This window comes from Chelonia mydas, chromosome 3, assembly GCF_015237465.2.
Source record: "Chelonia mydas isolate rCheMyd1 chromosome 3, rCheMyd1.pri.v2, whole genome shotgun sequence".
NCBI classification, from domain to species: Eukaryota; Metazoa; Chordata; order Testudines; family Cheloniidae; genus Chelonia; species Chelonia mydas.
In genome coordinates this window covers 90,740,753-90,761,459 of record NC_057851.1, presented here as the reverse complement: position 1 = coordinate 90,761,459, position 20,707 = coordinate 90,740,753, and the positions used below count along the sequence as shown (strand labels likewise).

General features: G+C 39.0%; 1 protein-coding gene across 3 annotated transcripts in view; it reads right to left on the bottom strand.

Moving 5' to 3' along the window:
* HSF2 (heat shock transcription factor 2) overlaps window positions 1-20,707 on the bottom strand; it is a 38,273-nt gene that overhangs the window by 2,825 nt on the left and 14,741 nt on the right. For all 3 annotated transcript variants that reach the window (XM_037894708.2, XM_037894709.2, XM_037894710.2), the window contains exons 4-10: window positions 20,253-20,377; window positions 14,359-14,434; window positions 10,682-10,743; window positions 10,444-10,528; window positions 9,621-9,790; window positions 7,310-7,579; window positions 1,849-1,954 (exon numbers count right to left, since the gene is read on the bottom strand). In XM_037894708.2, coding sequence (XP_037750636.1) covers window positions 1,849-1,954; window positions 7,310-7,579; window positions 9,621-9,790; window positions 10,444-10,528; window positions 10,682-10,743; window positions 14,359-14,434; window positions 20,253-20,377 — 894 coding nt within the window. The remainder of the gene's footprint in view (window positions 1-1,848; window positions 1,955-7,309; window positions 7,580-9,620; window positions 9,791-10,443; window positions 10,529-10,681; window positions 10,744-14,358; window positions 14,435-20,252; window positions 20,378-20,707) is intronic.

Here is a 20,707-nt window from a genome sequence, read left to right as displayed (position 1 = left end):
AAGTGTGTCATTATCAGGCACAATTTGGAACCATTAGAATACATACTCAATTCAAAATTTTGTGGCCCAGAATACACTTGGCCCTTGAGCCTTGGGAGTGTGATAAAGAGTCAGTCTCCGCTTCCCCATTTACAAAGCAGGTCCTAAAACGGTGGTTTTCAAGCTTTTTTTTTGGCAACCCAGTTGAAGAAAATTGTTGATGCCCACGACCCAACAGAGCTGGGGATGATGGGTGTGGGGTAGGGCTGGAATGAGGGGTTCACGGTGTGGAAGGGGGCTCTGGGCTGGGGTGGGGTTTGGGGTGCAAGAGGGGATCAGGGCTCTGGGCTGCGAGCTCTGGGGTGGGGCCGGGGATTGGGGTGCAGGAAAGGGCTCCAGGTGTGTGTGGGGGTGCTCGGGGCTGGGGTAGGGGATTGGGGCACAAGCTTACCTCTGGCGGCTCCCAGCCAGCGGCACAGCCAGGGTGCAGAGGCAGGCTTCCTGTCTGTCCTGGCACCGTGCTGCGCCCCAGATAGGGTGACCAGACAGCAAATGTGAAAAATTGGGATGGGGGTGGGTGTTAATAGGAGCCTATATAAGAAAAAACCCAAAATCGGGACTGTCCCTATAAAATTGGAACACCTGGTCTCCCTCGCCCCTGAAGCGGCAAGCAAGTCCAGCTCCTAGGCAGAGATGCGCGCAAGTGGCTCCATGCAGCTCTTGCCTGCAGGCAGCACCACCCCCTCCCCCAGCTCCCATTGGCCAGTTTCCAGCCAATGGGAATGCGGAGCCAGTGCTCAAGGCGGGGGCAGCGCATGAAGCCCCTTGGCCCTGCCTACAGGCCGGACCTGCTGCTGGCCACTTCTGGGTGCAGTGTGGTGTCAGAACAGGTAGGGACTTGTTTTTACTGGCTGGCTGCCAGGGTCCCTGAGTGCTGAGCAAGGTAACCCAGTAACTTGCATTCCACGACCCAGTATTGGGTCACGACCTGAACTTTGAAAACCACTGTGCTAGAACTTCTACCTCATGGCTTCAGGCCCAATCCAATCTTTGGTTCCCTTATCCACTTTTGGCCAACTTCATGGAAGTACACATACAGTTCTAGTCAACAGTACCAGTTCTACTAAACATACATAAATTGGTGTAGCAGTTAAAAGAGCATGGACTTCAGGGGCATTTGGAAGCACTATACCAGTACTGAAGCATGCACTATGATTTGTGTTTCCTTCCTCCCCCATTTTTTTTTTTTTTTTTTTTAAAAGGATAGAAAATTAAGTGCCACATTTGCACATGTGGCACAGCTAAAGTAATAAGTGTCATGAAATACAGAAGATTTCTACATTAATATTAATTCTGCTACTTTGGAGACAAACTTTTGCATATCTGTTTCCTTGTTATAAAGGCTTTATGTTAATTTTTAGTATGCAATATACAGGATAAGCAATAAGACTAAATTGTAACTGTAGAAATGTTTGAATCTTCTGATTTTAATTTTATAATTGTGCAACCTTTAAAGATGCATGAACTTTTTTGCATTAAAACTTTAAACGAAGCTTTAAGATACAAATATCCTCTTGAAAAATGAAAAGGAGGACTTGTGGCACCTTAGAGACTAAAATTTATTTGAGCATAAGCTTTCGTGAGCTACAGCTCACTTCATCGGATGCATCCGATGAAGTGACCTGTAGCTCACGAAAGCTTATGCTCAAATAAATTTGTTAGTCTCTAAAGTGCCACAAGTCCTCCTTTTCATTTTGCATATACAGACTAACACGGCTGCTACTCTGAAACCTCTTGAGAAATGTGTATCCTATATGATCTTGTTCATTACAAAACAAAAAAACAGAGAAAGTTACTAGAAATACATACATCAACCAGAAGATCTGGGTCTATGCTGAACTGTCGTCCTGACAGCATGGCTTGGAAGTCCTCTAAACTGCAATCAATACTGTCAAGATAATCCAATAGCTCAACTCTGGAAGATAGAAAAGAAAGAGGATTGTGTGTTCTGAAATAGCAGCAACATTTCTGACAGTGTGGAAAAAAAAAAAAAATCAAGTGAGGTGCAGGGTACCTATGAAAATTTGTTAGAGATACAGAAACTTTATAATTCACCCATTGGGATAGGTATATGTAACAGTACCATCATCACTGCTTGTTTAAAACGGCACTGGCAAGTGCTGATATGATATTTCTCTCTGCCTGGTGTCAAAACAGTTAAGAACGTTTGACAGGACTGTCAATTTATACATCTGACAATCACAAATCAATAGGCTGTGACCCATTCACAATGCTGCTGTTTCCACAATAAAGGAGAGCAGAAGTCACTTTCAGTTAATTAGAATTATTTTTAAAGCTGGAAGTAGATCCTTTTATATTACAAGGTAACAGTACAAAAGTAATCAGATGGTTGCATGCGGGGATGAAAAAGAAGAATGCACAAGTGATTCAAAAGACAATTAAAAAAGAACAACACATTCCACCAGCAAGTGCCGATTGCAATTAATGTAAATAAGTAAGTTATTTCCTCTGCTATACAATATATACTCTAAAGACAATGTAATAGCCTTTAACTTTTGTTTTTAACTTAAGCCATTTAAAAAAAACAAAAACCACCTTTAGAGTGCAATAATAAAAGTCTGTCAGAGGCTTTGAAGGAAAAAAAAAAAAAAAAAAAAAAAAGAAGGAGTTCATACCCAGCAAGGAAAAAAAATAAAAATCCATCCTTAAGGTGACCTGCAAGGAGGGAGGGACTGATTTTGTGCCCTTGTTTGATTTTTTTATGATACATAAAGAGTACCTGAATGAGCAAAATACACATTACAAAGATGTTTCACATTTAAAATTTAGACTATGTCTATCTAGGCTGGAAGACTATGACCAGAGAACCAGTAAAATGCTGTCATCACAAAAGTAAAGGAAGTGCAAATATAGCATTTGAAAAAAGGGAATCTTAGACTAATAAAAAACAAAGTTTTAAATGTCACCTATTTAACTGAAGTAACATTTTGGATAAAGGAAGGTCTTTAATTTTAACAAATACTTCCACCGTTCAAATTATGGTGCAAGAGGTAACAGTAAATATCCTCAAGACCTCCCCGGAGTAGACCTCTAGCAAAAACAGGGAAGACCAGGATTCCTGATATTTCTATGATAAAAAAACATAGGACAATATTTTTTAAATAGCTTTCAAGACTTTTTTATATATAGTATTTTGAGTTCTCAGTTTTCAATTTTTTTTTTTTTTTAAATTAAAGGAGTTCAGGTTTTACTGATTAACACCCATGTATTAATCCACTCAATTTTTCCCCCAGGTATTTATTTTTGTTAAAAATTAACGCTTTACACAATTGTTATGTCCTGCAGCTCTGCAGTGTAAAAAGCACAGCACACACAGAGTGAAGGTCAGAAAAATCAAACAACGTTAATATTGTACTAAGACGTTGCCTTCTCTATTTCTTAGCGCCGCACTAAACAGATGCAAAGTTTAAACAATCTATCCTCCACAGATAAAGTTAAAAAAAAGTAAACATAGGGTGAAAACATTAATATATGCCTGAATATCAACAAGAAAATCAGTGCTTAGAAATTGTCAATGGAAGTAAAGATGGGAGCGAAAAGGATGCATTGTGCTGCAAGGACTACAGCATTGAGGTCAGGGCTCATGCTGACAGAACAAAAACAAGCATGCTGAAAGCGAATGACATGAAGCAACAAGACGACAGTAAGGGAAAGTGTGGGACCCTTACTGAATGGGGGAAGTCAACACAGTGACAGATGTGGAAAAAGCTGAAGTACCCAATGCTTTTTTTTCCCCTCAGTCTTCACAAACAAGCTCCCAGACTGCTGCATGGGGAGGAGGTGAGCAGCCCTCAGTGTTGAAAACAACAGGTTAAAGACTATTTAAAAAAGCTGGATGTGCACAAGTTCATGGGTCCAGATCTAATGCATCCAAGGGTGCTGAGGGAGTTGGCTGATGTGATTGCAGAGCCATTGGCCATTATCTTTGAAAATTCGTGGTGATCGGGGGAGGTCCCGGACGATTGAAAAAAAGGCAAATATAGTGCCCATATTTAAAAAGGGAAAGAGAGAGAACCCGGGGAACTACAGACTCACTTCAGTCCCCGGTAAAATCATGGAGCAGATCCTCAAGGAATCCATTTTGAAGCACTTGCAGGAGAGGAAAGTGATCAGGAACAGTCAGCATGGATTCACCAAGGGCAAGTCATGCCTGACCAACCTGACTGCCTTCTGTGATGAGATAACTGGCTCTGTGGAGATGGGGAAAGGGGTGGATGTGATCTTGACTTTAGCAAAGCTTCTGATATGGTCTCCCACTTTTTAACTTTCTGGCAAGAATACAAAGTATGGATTGGATCCAGAGTGGATAGAAAGCTGGCTAGATTGTCGGACTCAACAGGTAATGATCAATGGCTCGATGTCTAGTTGGCAGCCGGTATCAAGCGGAGTGCCCCAGGGGTTGGTCCTGGGGCTGGTTTTGTTCAACATCTTCATCAATGATCTGGGTGATGGGATTAATTGCACCCTTAGCAAGTTCACAGATGACACTAAGCTGTAGGGACAGGTAGATACACTGGAGGGTAGGGATAGGGTCCAGAGTGACCTAGACAAATTGGAGAATTGGGCCAAAAGAAATCTGATGAGATTCAACAAGGACAAGTGCAGAGTCCTGCACTTAGGAAGGAAGACTCCCATGCACCGCTACAGGCTGGGGACCGACTGGCTAAAGAGCTGTACTTCAGAAAAGGACCTGGGGAATACAGCGGACGAGAAGTTGGATATGAGTCAGTGTGCCCTCACTGCCAAGGCGGCCAATGACATATTGGGCTGTATTAGTAGGAGCATTGCCAGCAGATCGAGGGAAGTGATTATTCCTCTCTATTCGGCACTGGTAAGGCCACACCTGAAGTACTGCGTCCAGTTTTGGTCCCCCCACTACAGAAGGGATGTGGACAAATTGGAGAGCGTCCAACGGAGGGCAACAAAAATGATTAGGGGACTGGGGCACATGACTTATGAGGAGAGGCTGAGGGAACTGGGGTTATTTAGTCTGCAGAAGAGAACAGTGAGCGGGATTTGATAGCAACCTTCAACTACCTGAAGGGGGGTTCCTAAAGAGGATGGAGCTAGGCTGTTCTCAGTGGTGGCAGAAGACAGAACAAGAAGCAATGGTCTCAAGTTGCAGTGGGGGAGATCTAGGCTGGCTATTAAGAAACACGATTTCGCTAGGAAGGTAGTGGAATCTCCATCCTTAGAGGTTTTTAAGGCCCGGCTTGACAAAGCCTTGGCTGGGATAATTTAGTTGATGTTGGTCCTGCTTTGAGTAGGGGACTGGAATAGATGACCTCCTGAGGTCTCTTCCAACCCTAATATTCTATGATTCTAAGAAAGTGAGCTTCAGGATAAACAGTCAATACCAGGAGCTTTCACCAGGGCTTCCATGAAAGAGAAGATTGTGTCAATGAATGTGTGTGTGCTCTTTGTTTCACTGGACAACCACTGTTAATTGCAGAGGGGCCTACTGGTGACGCTGTGTGACAATACTGTCTACAGCCGCAAAAACCCTTCCTAATGCAGACAACCTCACTCGTAAGTTTCTAAAAGAAAAATGACAATGCTTTAGTATATAAACAGATAGAATGAATTAATGGGAATGTGGTGTCTAGATTGATTTTTGACAAGTCTTCTGATGCTTTGGCCTATCCAATTCTTGGTCTTTTGTTTTCGTTTTTTATTTCACGGACATGTTTGAAATGTACCAACAAATGTGGGAAAACGTGGCCACAACGAACACAGATTCTGCTTCCGACATGGCTAAGTTTGCATGGGAGATTAAACTCAATCAGAAACCGGAGCTGCTATACATTGCCTATCCTGCTCATCTGACTACTGTTGTGTGGTGTCAGCAGCTACTCCTACAGAAGAAATGAAAGACGAGAAATCTTAGATCTTTGGATTTGGGGCCATTTTCAAAAATGTGAACAAGCTGAAGCCTTTGCTTTACATAGTGTGAAATGAGTGCAGAGCTGACTGCCAATTACCTACCCCGTTGTGCCACATTGGTGGATGAGCTTATACTTCGCTGCTTGTCATGTAAATAACGTGTGGACTGTGCTATGCTTCTCTAGATCATCCTGAGTTTGTTGGTTCTAAAGCAGACTCTGAAAAAACTGAAAGAAAATGACCACCAGATTCTGTGCACCCAGGCAATGTTCGTTGTTGAAAACTTGGAATCACTGTGGGACATGTAGAAAACACTGGAGTTTTCTCTACCTACTGCCAACACGTTTGCTAATGCAGATGTTTACTAGATCCTGACAAACAAAATCTCAGCTGAATTGAGCACAAAAGCTGCAGGAGAAACATACGGTGAGAAAACCCAGCTGTTTCTGGAAATCATTCTGATTCCAGAACATGAAAAAAGTTTTAAAAAAAAGTTCAAAACCTTCAACACAGTGCTCAGTGAGAAATGGGAGACAATTGCCCATAATTTGAACCCTGGAATGTTTGGTGCCAAAGATTCTTTTTGGAATGTCATCCAGGTGTTGCACCCCTTCCTCAAGGTGAATTTTGCAATAGACTACGACCATTATGCCAGAGTGTTCCAGCCATTTGCTCCTGAAGATGACATTTCAAATCTGAAAAGGGACTTTACTACGGACATGAATGTGCCTAACCCTGACAATGTGAAATTTAATGTACTGCCTTTTAATGTACTGGCTTTTTGGAATAGTCATCAAGACACTTCCCAACTTCAGCAAAGGGGCACGGTGAGCTTTGAGTGTGCCCCCTGGTTATATTGATGCATTTTCAAAGTTGGACTACCTCTAAGACAAAAAGAGGCTCCACATGAGTGAGGATACTTCAAAGAAAATTATGTGAGCATACGTAAACCAAGATTTGTGGAAAAACTACTAGCTCTGAGAAAGGCAAAAAGCATCTTTGAACACAGAAAGAGTTTCAGTTATACTGTAGAAAAATGTGCATATTATGAAAGGTTTTTTTTTTGTTTTTCCTTTTGCCCAGATTAGCTATTTTTTTTAAAACCGATTTCATCTCTGTTTTAATGTTTGGGAAAAAAAACACTAAAAAAAAAAACCACACTTTAGGAATTTGTTGAACAAATAAACTGAAAACATGGAACACTATTTATATACACCATAAAGCAGCAAAAGAGCACAAATTCAATCTTTGAAGAATCCTTTGCAGGGCCTCTAAGAGTCTTTCAGTGAAAGTAGTTAAAGAGGCAGTTGATGAACGTAACAACTATAACTTAGTCAATTGTTTTAAACGCATCAAAGCTACTCACTTTCCAAGAAGGTTGATGTTCTGTGAAATTACTCCATTCTCACTGAGTATGGAATCCATCATTGAGACAGGGTCTTCTGCAGTAAGAGTTGACTGGTTGTTCAGTTGAACAGCACTAGACATGAGAGGGCTTGTACTGTCACTGACAGGACTGAGGGGATCACTGGCTGGGATAGTGACTGGTTCGATATTTTTATCCCCCTGAATTACAGGGATGTTGTCATCCTCATTATCATCTTCTACAATTACAATATCAGGCGAATGACTACAGCTGCAATACATAAAACAGACCATAAATGGGTTACACTCTGAAGAGGCAACAAACTACCTCCTTCAAAGTTGTGCTATAAGGATTAAATAGCTGCAAAGCCGCTGAATATGTAAATAGTGGCTAACTCTTTAGTTAAGGGAGTCTACACTTCCATTCTAAGCCCCATTTTAACCTCTCACCATCTCCTCAAAGTTTTATAGCAGTAACAAAAACCATGTTTAAAATACAGTAAAAAGAATCTCAAGAAACTGGAAAAAAGATTAAGCAGCTAATGACCATCTTTAATCGAAAATATTTGGTTTTAAAATTTCCCTGTTCTCTTCATTTTAATATAACTTTCTCAGCAAAAGTAAGTTAGAAGGACAACTCCAAGCTTCATATGCAGATGAAGCTTGTTAGGGGACAGTTACAGGGCATTTTCCAGGGATTAAATACTTCAAAATCATTCAGGAATCTTAATTCTTATGTACTGGAACTAGAAAGGATGAAGGTATCAGGCTAGAGAAAACCATTTTTATTTTGCATCATGCCTGTTTGCTACTATTTTCTAATTCTGTAGGATTAAGTTTTACAGGACCAGGAGAGAGGGGAGGAAAAAAAACCAAAAACAAAAACACAACACCTTAGAGGAACATCAATAGGTGGTTATGAGAGAAGGTGGGTACTAAGAATGGGAACTGAACATGGGGCTGGTGAAGAGAAGCCAATCTTGTCATGGCTGATGAGCTTAATTAGGCTCATTGGGCAGTTTAAGCATTTAAGTCTCACAGATGTAAGGGCGAATAGGATCCCGGGAAGTGTACTCTTCTCCCCTTTACTACATTCTAATGCTCCCCTGTCCCTATGCAAAGGATCCCAGAAATGAAAAAACCCTGCCCCACAACTCTCACAGTGTTCCACAACTCATTATTATGAAGCAGGTCACAGACAGTGAAGAATCTTTTCCCTCCATGATGCCAGGGAGAAATTTTCACAAGTGTTTAAAGTACTAAGGAAATTTCACACTTTTAAATGGGTATTTTTTCCAAAGATTAATCTTCACTCTAAACTTATATTTAAAAAAAGAGCATTAGAAACCCAATAACTACAACACTAAGATTTTTTTAATTTACTTAAATTACAGATGTGTACTCCCACTTAATGACATTTTTCAGTGTGTGTAGGGGGTGGCACGGGGGGCACAGAGAGAAAGCATCCATTTGCCAAAACCAAAACAGTAGTTTAAGTCTCAGGCAACAAAATCTGGATTTCAAATCCATAAAGCATAAAATTATACACTATTATGCAGTGTAAACCAAGGGCAACATTGGGAGACAATCCTTCAGCCAGAAGGGCTGGAGTGATCACCTGCTTTTACCTGAGAGTGTACTATAAAGACAGGTGTGGACAACAGGTAAAGTATGTAGCACAGAATTAAGGAGTAAAATGGGGGAAATGTACACAAGATGACCCTTGAATTATAGAACTGAGAAGGCTGGAGGGCTTTGCAGTCTCTAAAATAGTGAAGAAATCAATGATGGTGGTTTGCAGTCAGCAAAAAATGACTGGAATGTTCAGAGGGCAGCATTTACACTTGGTAGAGGTAGCACATGACAACTACCCTCAACAGTATAAAAAACATTCAACTAGGGGGGTTCCAATCTTGTGCTAAGGAAGTGAAGACCAAGAAATTAGAATAGCATACAGATGGCACTTCTAGAAAAGTAGTATATGCCCCAGTGGTCCTTCATTTTTAAATGTTTTATTTTAGCTGAATTCTTACCCTAGCCACACTAAGCTACAACTGCAGATTTGTTCTGTGAAGCCAGTGCACAGCCCTGGAGTGCAAAGGATTTGCATATGTATAGTAACTTTCAGTAACTAATATATGATTCAAAATCGCATACCTGCACTTTGATTAAGACTGCTTCCTTTACTGAAATGGAATTATACAAGATATATCTAAATTGTATTGTGTAGATCTGAATTAGATTTTAAGGTTAGGATCTCCCTGTCTATACTGAAGTACTGAGTGCCTTCTGTACTCAAAAGTATTTCTTACTTGGAAGAGTCTGACGTAGCATCCTCATTTGTTTCTGGAGTAATGGGAGCACTTTCTTCTTCACCCATAGTATTTTCTTCCTCACCAATATCATCAGTGACATCATAAATAATGATGTCATCTGAAATCTGCTCCCTCTGCTCTAGTCCCTCAGTTCTGCTGAGTGGTACCTGAGAATTATAAAAGCACAACTACTGTAAAGATAAAAAGAATCAAATTTCCAAACTAAAAATCAGACCCAAATATAATACTTCAATTAAGAGCCCTAACTGAATACCTAATTTTAAAAAAAGTTCTAGATATCCTACGAAAACCCTTAAGACACAAGACACTTTTCCACACAGATTTGTATTCATATTTTAATTATTTGGCATAAATAATTTTGTAACAGAACATTTACACAATTAGGTATATAGCTGTAAATTTTGTTGAGTGATTAACTACTTTCATAAAATAAACTCAAGATGATAACACAGTTAAAATCCACCAAAGATCAGACAATGTAAAACAAAATAAGCCAAAAACCTTGGAGAGTGATACAATAATATATCAACACTGTAAATCAGCAAGAACAGTGTCACAACAAAAGCTGGAAACTTAAACACACATTACAATGGAAATGGTTTAACTACCATGAAAATAGTTCATTGGCACGCAGCTGTTATTCACTTCAAAACACTCTTCTCCCGCTCTTTTGCCTCACTTTTAGCCAATATAGCACAACTGCAGCCACTATAGGTCACTCCTGTTAATACTTGTTCACCTTTCTCCATCCCTCCAGTTGCCACATGGACAAATAATATCCACCTCAAAATCAACTTACATGATGGTTTTTGTCAGCTGCTTCTTTGACGATCTGCTGAAACATAGTGGACTTCGGAGGTCCATTGGTATTCAGAAGTAGTGGCCTAAACCGGGAGGGGGTGGGGGGAGAGAAATCAGCAGCATGAACACGACTAAAGCATGAAAAAATATTTCTAAAGAGAAAAGCAGCCCAGCAAAAGAAACCCGTATTAGCTGGTTAACATTTACAAAATTATTTTTTTCAATACTGTACTTACCGTTTGCGTTTTAGACTCACTAGCTGGTTATTCTGCACCAGAGTAACAATGAACTGTACAATCTACAAGAAAAGGAAGATAAGTAAACACTACGATGCGAGGTTTTGTCAAAAAAAAAAAAAAAAAAAAAAAAAAAAAAAAAACCCCACAAACAAAACCAATAGTAGCCCACAGTAGTAAAACTACAAAGTTTATCATACTTAGAATCATAGACTTAGGAGGGACTGCAAAGGTCACCTAGTCTAACCTCCAGCCAAGATTCAGGATTTGTGCCTAAACCATCCAAGACAGATGGCTATCGAGCTTCCTTTTGAAAACCTCCAGTGAAAGAGCTTCCACAACTTCTCTAGGCAGTCTGTTCCATTATCCCCTGTTATTACAGTTAAGAAGTTTTTCCCTGAGATTTAATCTAAATCTTCAACCCATTGTCTCTTATCCTGCCCTCTGTGGCAAGACAACAACTTTTCTCCATCTTTTTTATGGCAGCCTTTCAAGTATTTGAAGACCATTATTACATCCCTCTTCAATCTCTTATTTTCCAAACTAAACATAATTCCCACAGTTCCTTCAGCCTTTGCTCTCATGGCTTGCATTCCATTCCTTCCATTATTTTTGTCACTTGCTTCTGGATCCTATCCAGTTTCTCTACATCTGTCATAAATATAAAGGGAAGGGTAAACACCTTTAAATCCCTCCTGGCCAGAGGAAAAACCCTTTCACATGTAAAGGGTTAAGAAGATAAGATAACCTCGCTGGCACCTGACCAAAATGACCAATGAGGAGACAAGATACTTTCAAAGCTGGAGTGGGGGGGAACAAAGGGTTCTCTCTGTGTTCCTTTTGCCAGGACCGGAGCAGGAACGCAGGTCAGAACTGCTGTAAAAAGTCAGTAAGCAATCTAGCTAGATATGAGTTAGATTCTGTTTTGTTTAAATGGCTGATAAAAAAAAGTTGTGCTGAATGGAATTTACATTCCTGTTTTTGTGTCTTTTTGTAACTTGAGGTTTAGCCTAGAGGGATTCTCTATGTTTTGAATCTGATTACCCTGTAAGGTATTTACCATCCTGATTTTACAGAGGTGATTCTTTTACTTTTTCTTCAATTAAAATTCTTCTTTTAAGAACCTGATTGCTTTTTCATTGTTCTTAAGATCCAAGGGTTTGGGTCTGTGTTCACCTATGCAAATTCGTGAGGATTTTTATCAAGCCTTTCCCAGGAAAGGGGGTGTAGGGCTTGAGGAGACTTGGAGGGAAAAGGCGTTTCCAAGTGGGCTCTTTCCCTGTTATATTTGTTAGACGCTTGGTGGTGGTGGCAGCAATAAAGTCCAGGGACAAAAGGTAAAATAGTTTGTACCTTGGGGAAGTTTTAACCTAAGCTGGTAAAAATAAGCTTAGGGGGTTTTTTCATGCAGGTTCCCACATCTGTACCCTAGAGTTCAGAGTGGGGAAGGAACCTTGACAACATCATTTCTAAACATTGGTGACCAAAATTGGACACAGTACTCCAGCTGAGGCCTAACCAGCGCTCAGTGTACTATCACCTCCCAGGACTTGCATGCGATGTGGAATACAACCTACTGCATTTGCTTTTTTTTTTTTCCCCTCCACAACAGCATCACATTGACGACTCATGTTGAGGTTGTGATCCAACTTGATAAAGCACAAATGCTAAAAAACCAGCTGTACTAGTGCCTGAACTGCATTATTTCAATATACAGTTCAATTTTTGTGTAGTATCTTTTACATAAACTGTATTCTGAATTGATTTACAAAAAAATAAAGATCATAAAGAAAATAAAAATGAATGGGCAAAAGAAGTTAGGAGATAAAGAATTGTAGGTAAGAGAAGACAGATTTCAAGGTAAGATTTGAAAAAGAGACTTAGTCAATGAAGCAAGGAAGGCTTTTTCAGATGACTGGCACCAAAAAGAGACAAATTCTTGCACCAGTGGCCATATCATTCTGCATATGCTTGAGAACTTCTCTGGGTAAGCCATAAGAAAAGAACATTCCAGTAGATTAACTGAAAAAAGGTACAGGTATGGATGATATTAACGGTACAGGCTGCATACACAGATAATGATGGAGTTGGTGAAATGCAGCTATGTAGACATGGAAAGACAAGAAAGATTAACTAAACCCACTGAGACATACTAAAAAAGTTTTTGATACTGAATGTTTAGGACACTTACAACCAAAGGCCTAATTTCATTTGTTCAAGCAAGGCACATATAACTATTCTGCTACTTCAGCACTAGCCTCCACTGCACAGATTGCTTACTGTATGGTTGTCTTATGATGTGCAAATAGAAGCAAAGACCACATGTACATAGTTTTCTCCTGCTGCCCAACCAGGATATAAAACCAGGTCCCTAAAAGGTTAGACCAGTGATCTAACCTGGATGTACCATCTACAGCTTCCGTTCAACAGGCTCTTCTACTAGTGACATTAAACTACTGTATCTTGCAAATACTTCCAACAAGCAATTTCACAAGTTCACAGGAATGATCAGTGTTGTACGAAAGAGATCCTACCAACAAGAAGAATATGAGTATCTTACTGAACCGCCCCACAGTAAATGCTCTATAGGTACAACATGGCAGAGATGTGATCTAACACAGGATTTCAAGTTATTTTACTAGGTAGTTTCACATGAAATTTGTGAACTGGAGGTTGTCAAAGAAATTCCCAGCAAAAACATCTTCAGAAGAGAAAAGTATTCTGTAACAAAAATGAACACAATTCACTGTCAAGTCCAAAAATCAAGAGACTCAGATGCCACATGGGAAAGAGTAAAAAAGCGAATGTTCTCTCAAATGCTCCAATATTTTACTACTCCCAAAGGAACATGTGGTACAAAACACAGCTCACATTTGCTTCATTTTCTGCTCTTTAAGAAACTACTTTTAAAATTTGCTATTTACAAAAATATAGTTTTGCTTCTTTTCTTGGCAACTGATATGCTGTAAAAATAGGAATGAAGTATTTTGTTTGACTATTTTATCAGTTTCACAATTTTTTAAAATAAAAGTTCGATAAGTATTTGCTTCTATATCCTACCTACCACCAAATCTACTGATCTTCCTCTAAAAAACCAAAATCCTATTCCTTCAGACCTTGGAATCCTGTCCACCATTGTAACTTTGAGTTGACAGCTACATTTTTAATCTTTAACTACATACTATATGGCTTAATTCAAATTAACCTTTTAATTGTATTTCATTTTCAGCATCAACGAACCAGGTCATGCTGACATCAGCTAATAAGTGACCAAAAACATTACTCTGTTCCTAAAATGTATTTTAGAATTTAATCACTTCAATTGCTGCTAGTGCATCAAGTTATTCACACAGAATTCTGCTGGGGATTCTACCAATGGAGGCCATCTCCAAAACTAGGGAGAGAGGGGGAGAAGCCAATTTAAAGTTGCCCTAGAGAGGGCTTTCCTAGGAAAGTAAAGAGGCAAACATGATGGCATCCTGTAATCCTTCCGTTTCTTTATAGATGGCCACATGCTGAGTTAACGAAGATTAAAGATCTTACTATTTTAAAGAAAACTAGATTTCACATAGCATAGACTGAGGTAGTCAGAGTAAGGACAACATAAATCAGCCTGTGCACATAAAATATATCTAATCAGACAGAAGAAGCTGTATAATCCATAAATTAAGTCTTACCTTTCGAATAACCTGTTGCTGCTGCAAGTGTTTTGCTCTCAATTCTGCCACTTCCCTCCAAAGAGATTCATTTTCCCTGTTTCAACGAAAGTGATTTAGAAAGCTAAACTCAAACTTAAGAAGCCCTTACATTAATACAGTTTCACAAAAAAAAAAAAAAAAAAATAAGTCAGGCTCTTTAAGACATTTCACAAAGTTATACATCCTTCCTATGAAGTACCATCAGCAGAAGCCTTGGAAGAAAGTTACATAGCACAGAACTCAAAGCAGCCCATGGGAATGGTCTGATTAGAGCTGGGGAAAATTTGAAAATATAATGTATTTGCCATAAAGTGCTGTTTTGGTCAACCCAAAACTATTCACAGGTCTGATGCAAATTACCCAAATAATTTCAGCCAGAAGTATGGGTGGCAGTGATGCCTCTCCTGTAAGTTTTAGCTCAACAGTTAGGACACTTGTCTGGGCTATGGGAGATCCCTCCAGTTCAGTTCCCCTTCCCGCCTGATATGGAGCAGGGATTTGAACTGCAGCGTGGGAGACCAGAGAAGAGTGCCCTAACCCCTGGGATACAGGACAACGTGGAGCCGGCATGTCTGGAGCCGGCATGTCTCAACTCTCCCGTCAAAGCTGTTCCACTTTGTGTAAAATATCTGCACAGTCAGCAGGTCAGAGACAGAGTGAGTATTCTAATGCCTGAATGTTAGGACACCCACATTGATGGTAGGAGACCAAGTACTTGCCCCTGTTCCAGTAATGAATTTATACACTGTGAAATAGCTTCAACAGGACAGACAGATCCACACCAGAATATGCAATAGCCCAGTGATAAGAGCACTGTCATGCAATACACGAGACCCAATTTCAAATTGCTGTTCCATATCAGGCTGAGGGGGAAATGAACCCTTGTCTCCCAATACTAGGTGAGTGCCCTAGCCACTGACAACTAAAGGTTATAAGAGAGACATTACCACCTCCCTCCTGCCATTTTGTGAATCTAGCCCTTCTATTCCTTTGTTTTGATGCTAAAAACTGTCTGGAAACAAGATGGTTCATTTCAGGACAAACACAACGTTTTCTTCAACTCCAAACAAAATTTGCTGAGTTTTTCAATTTGCCAAAGATTCTGTTCAACCCTTTTTTATTTCTTTGGAACTACCAGTGAACCAAAACCAGTTATCCTTCCTCATCAAATTATCTCTCTTCAGCTGTTATTCTATAAATGTATTCTCTCCAAATTAATTATACCTTCTAAAGATTTAAAAAAAAAAAGTATGAAGTCTGAGTTTCTGGGGGCATAGACAGCAGTCAAAGGGAATAAGAACCGACATGAAGAAGCAGCTGTCTATCTCAAATTGCCAGTTTGCCAACTGGAATTTTACAGAGAGGTACCCACTGTGATTAAGGCTACGTTTTAGTCATGAGCATTTTTAGTAAAAGTCACGGATAGGTCATGGGCAGTAAACAAAAATTCACAGCCTGTGACCTGTCCATGACTTTTACTATATTCCCCAAGTAATACTTGGGCTGTGGGTACTTGGGGGGAGGGGGAGGAGGGAAGAGACATGGTCCAGGACTCCTATGGGTGCTGGTATGGAACCTCCACTGGTGATGGCGGTTGGTAGGGATGGCAGGGGCTCCCTACCGAGCTCCACACGTCCCTGCGGCTCCCAGCTAAAAAAACCCAGTTCATTGCACGTTAACCAATAAATAGAAAACCATTTTTTAAAATATATTTGGATATTTTCTACATTTTCAATTATTTGTATTCTGTGTTGCAATTGAAATCATGACACAGAATACAAAGTGTACAGTGCTAACTTTGTATTTATTTTTTATTAAATATTTGCATTGTAAAAAAACAAGATAGTATTTTTCAATTCAGCTAATACAAGTACTGTAATGCAATCTCTATCATGAAAGCTAAACTTACAAATGTAGAATTATGTACAAAAAATAACTGCATTCAAAAATAAAACAATGTAAAACTTTAGAGCCCAGAAAGTCCCCTCAGTACTACTTCTTGTACAGCCAATTGCTCAGACAAAACAAGTTTGTTTACATTTGCGGGAGATAATGCTGTCCACTTGTTTACAATTTCATCTGTAAGTGAGAATGGGGGCATCGCAAGATATTTATGTGCCAGACAAAGATTCATATATCCCTTCATACTTCAACCATGATTCCAGAGGATGTGCGTCCATGCTGATGACGGATTCTGCTAGATAACAACCCAAAGCCGTGCAGACCAACGCATGTTCATTTTCATTATCAGACTCAAACAACACCAACAGAAGGTTGATTTTCCTTTTTGGTGTTGCGGGTTCTGTAGTTTTCGCATCACAGTGTTGTGCTTTTAAGACTTCTGAAAGCATGCTCCACACTTTGTCCCTCTCAGATTTTGGAAGGCACTTCAAATTCTTAAACCTTGGGTCGAGTGCTGTAGCTAGCTTTAGAAATTTCACATTGGTACCTTCTTCGCATTTTGTCAAATCTGCAGTGAAAGTGTTCTTAAAATGAAGAACATGTGCTGAGTCATCATCAGACTATTAGAACATGAAATATATGGCAGAATGCAGGTAAAACAGCAGGAAACATACAATTCTCCCCTCAAGGAGTTCAGTCATAGATTTAATTAATGCATTATTTTTGGAATGAGTGTTGTCAGCATGGAAGCATGTCCTCTGGAACGGTGGCCAAAGGATGAAGAGGCATACGAATGTTTAGCATATCTGGCACGTAAATACCTTGCAATGCCAGCTACAAAAGTGGCATGTGAATGCCTGTTCTCACTTTCAGGGGACATTGTAAATAAGAAGTGGACAGCATTATCTCCCCTAAATGTGCACAAACTTGTTTCTCTTAGTGATTGGCTGAAATAGAAGTAAGACTGAGTGGACTTGTAGGCTCTGAAGTTTAACACTGTTTTGTTTTTTAATGTAGTTATGTAATAAAAAAAAATCTATATATGTAAATAGCACCTTCACGATAAAGAGATTATACTACAGTACTTGCATGAGATGAATTGAAAAATACTATTTCTTTTATCATTTTTAAAGTGCAAATATTTGTAATCAAAAATATAAATGAGCACTGTACACTTTCTATTTTGTGTTGTAATTGAAATCAATGTATTTGAAAATGTAGAAAGATATCCAAAAATATTTAATACATCTCAATTGGTATTCTGTTTAACAGTGCGATTAATCGCGATTAATTTTTTTAATTGCTATTAACTTTGAGTTAATCACGTGAGCTAACTGTGATTAATCGACAGCCCTAGCTAATAGAGATCAAAAGAGATGCTGATAATGTTGTTTTCACTATATATGTATCTATCTATCTCGCCTCTATGTAAGAGCTATAGTATTACATTGCATATACCCCTGTAATTACAGTTACAATATGTATGCTCCAGTAATTAGATAACCCTAGATTAAAGTGTGTGTTAATATGAGAATGTATTCAGGTGTTCAATTAATGAAAACTAGTGAAATATCCTAGTTTGCTATTACATAATTGCAAATGTTTGTATAACCCTGTAATTAAATCACTCAGAGATTGTGTGAAATGCTAATGAAGAATTTAAGGATGGTAACAGGAAATGTTAATTTCAAACAAAGTGGCCATGGAATGAATAAAAGCCCTTGTTAGATTGTGATCTGTAAGCAGCAGCTATAAAATGGATTTCAAAGAATCTTATCTCTAGATCCTTAGATCCTTTATCTCTGGACAGTTTGGATTCTAACAGGGTAGAATAACTTAAGACAACGGAGATCCCCAGAATTATTCTTGGTAGCCCTAAAAGATTTTTGGGAAACTGGCAAAAAACGACATTTCTGCTATCTTTTTGGATTTATGAACTTTGACTCACTTGTTATTATACGTTACCTGCTTTAATTTCTCAACACCACATTTTTGTTAAGCTAATATAATCTATAGTTAGTTTACTATTGAATTGGCTGCCAGCAGTGTCAGATCTGAAATACCAACTGATTTGGGGTAAATGACTGATCCTTTGTAACTGAGAGTTTCATAAACATACAGCTAAGGGTAGCATAAAATTCCTCCTGGGTAGCTGTATTGAATCTTTACCTGTAAGGGGTAAAAAGCTCAAATAACCTAGTTGGCACCTGACCAAAAGGGCCAATGAGGAAGAAGATACTTTCAAATCTGGGGGAGATGGGGAGGAGGGGGAGGAGAGAAGAAGGGTTGTTTGTGTTCTTTGTTTGTTCCCTCTCTGGATGGGGAGAAAGAGACCAAGCAGGTAAAACATCTCCCCACATCTGTACCCCAGAGTGGGGAGGGAACCCTGACAGCGAGTAGCCTCATGAGGTGTGATTTTTGGTTTATTTAATCATTATCACTGAGTCCAGTTTCTCTGGGTGGCAAGGCTGGAGAGCCTAAGGGGACTGTCTGTGACTCCATGGTAAGACGGGTATAGTGATCCAGGAGTGCACTTTGCTATCACCTTGGTGAAATCTAATTATAGAACATGCTATCAGTTTGGAACATCTGCCCTTGTTTTCCGACAGTCTGTCCTGAGATAGTCACTTTCAGGGGATGAGCCACTCCAGAGAGGTGTCACTCACTGACATTAGTAAGTGACAGGTTTAAATAAAACAGAAGGAATAACTTCACACAACGCATAATCAACCTGTAGAACATGTTGCCAGGGGATGTTGTGAAGGCCAAAAGTATAACTGGGTTCAAAAAACAATTAGATAAGTTCATGGAGGACAGGTCCACTAATGGTTATCACCCAAGATGGTCAGGGATGCAGTCCCATGCTCTGGATGTCCCCAAGCCTCTGACTGCTGGAAGCTGGGACTCTAGATGACAGGGGATGGATCACTCAATAATTGCCCTGTTAATTCTCTCTGCTGTATCTGGCACTGTTCATTCCCTCTATACTATCTGGCACTGGCCACTATCCAAAGACAGGATACTGGGTTAGATGGACCATTCCTCTAACCCAGTATAGCCATTCTTATATTCTTAATTCCAAACTACAGAGCTATCCAATCACTTTTGCCACTAATTTTTATAGAGTGTAAATATCAGCTATTTTTAAGAACTATAGTATTCCCACTCATGGTTGCTATGGGTTTAGTAATTCTAACCTATTTTAATCTCTGTAGAAATTAGCAGAAGCATCAAGGACAAGTCTATTTAGAGTGCAAAGCTTTAGCAGAGTAAAAGTAAACGGATAGCTGAAACTTCTGAACTGTTTAAACCATAGTATCCAAATTCTAGCATGATACTAGGAGACTCAGAAAAACTTCAGAAGGGTATTCTGAGTCAATTTTTTTTTTTAATCATCAATAGAGCACATCTTTCTGGGAATTTAACAGTGGAGGAATGAAGTAATAATAAAAAAAAGATTACATAAATCACGTTCAAACAACTGTTAGAGATGTACCACAAAATTTAGCTCTGTCTCCCAAACTCGAGCATCAAAATCACTACTTACAATATAAAACTTCATAACACTAATTTTCAAATCTCCTATTTTGAAGGGCAAGTATGATTATTCATCCTAAGTATTTTAAAATTCTAATCATCGAGTTTAATTGCCACTGCTCAATCACCAACTCACATGACTGATAAGTTGTGTACATTTTATTTCTGTAAAAATTCTATTTCCATTTAAATTCCCTTTCCCAAATAAACATGAGAAGTATTTAAAATTAAATTTGATCTTTTTGCAAAAACAACTTTTATACACTGTAGCAGTCTCAAAATCAAGCCCCAATAACACATGCAAAGAGTAGGACTTTAAACACCAATGTCTTTCTTACTAGATTTGCAGCTTCAAACTGATCAAATTTATTGTCTGAAGCGCTATTTGTGAATACTAATGCAAGTTAACAGTTCTCTCACAAAGTAATATTTACCTCTTTAAGGCAGACAGCCTGGATTCAATGGTCTCATGTTTAATTTGCACCTTCTGAGCACTGCTTATGATTTTGGACAGGTCTTCCTGACGGATTTTATTTTCTTCAGGTCTTGAAGAGGAAACCTTTAAAAGTAAAATAACCCATGATGCAATATGAAATTCTGAATGCTAAATGTTACTTCTCTCCTACTACTACTCAAAATAAATTAGTAGTTATGAAACAGGCTGAATAATCGGCACTAGAAATCACTTATTTATCCTGGAATGTCATACTATATATTTTGATAATTTCTACATCACTGAGCATGTTTAAAAATTAAAAATTGTAAAACTAGTATATTTACAGTTTTCTCCCCTTTACCAAAGTTGACTTGTATTTAAAAAAAAAGTCAAAGGTTTATAAACACACAGTTCTATTCTACTCTATACAGGTTCTTATATAACCATCATCAC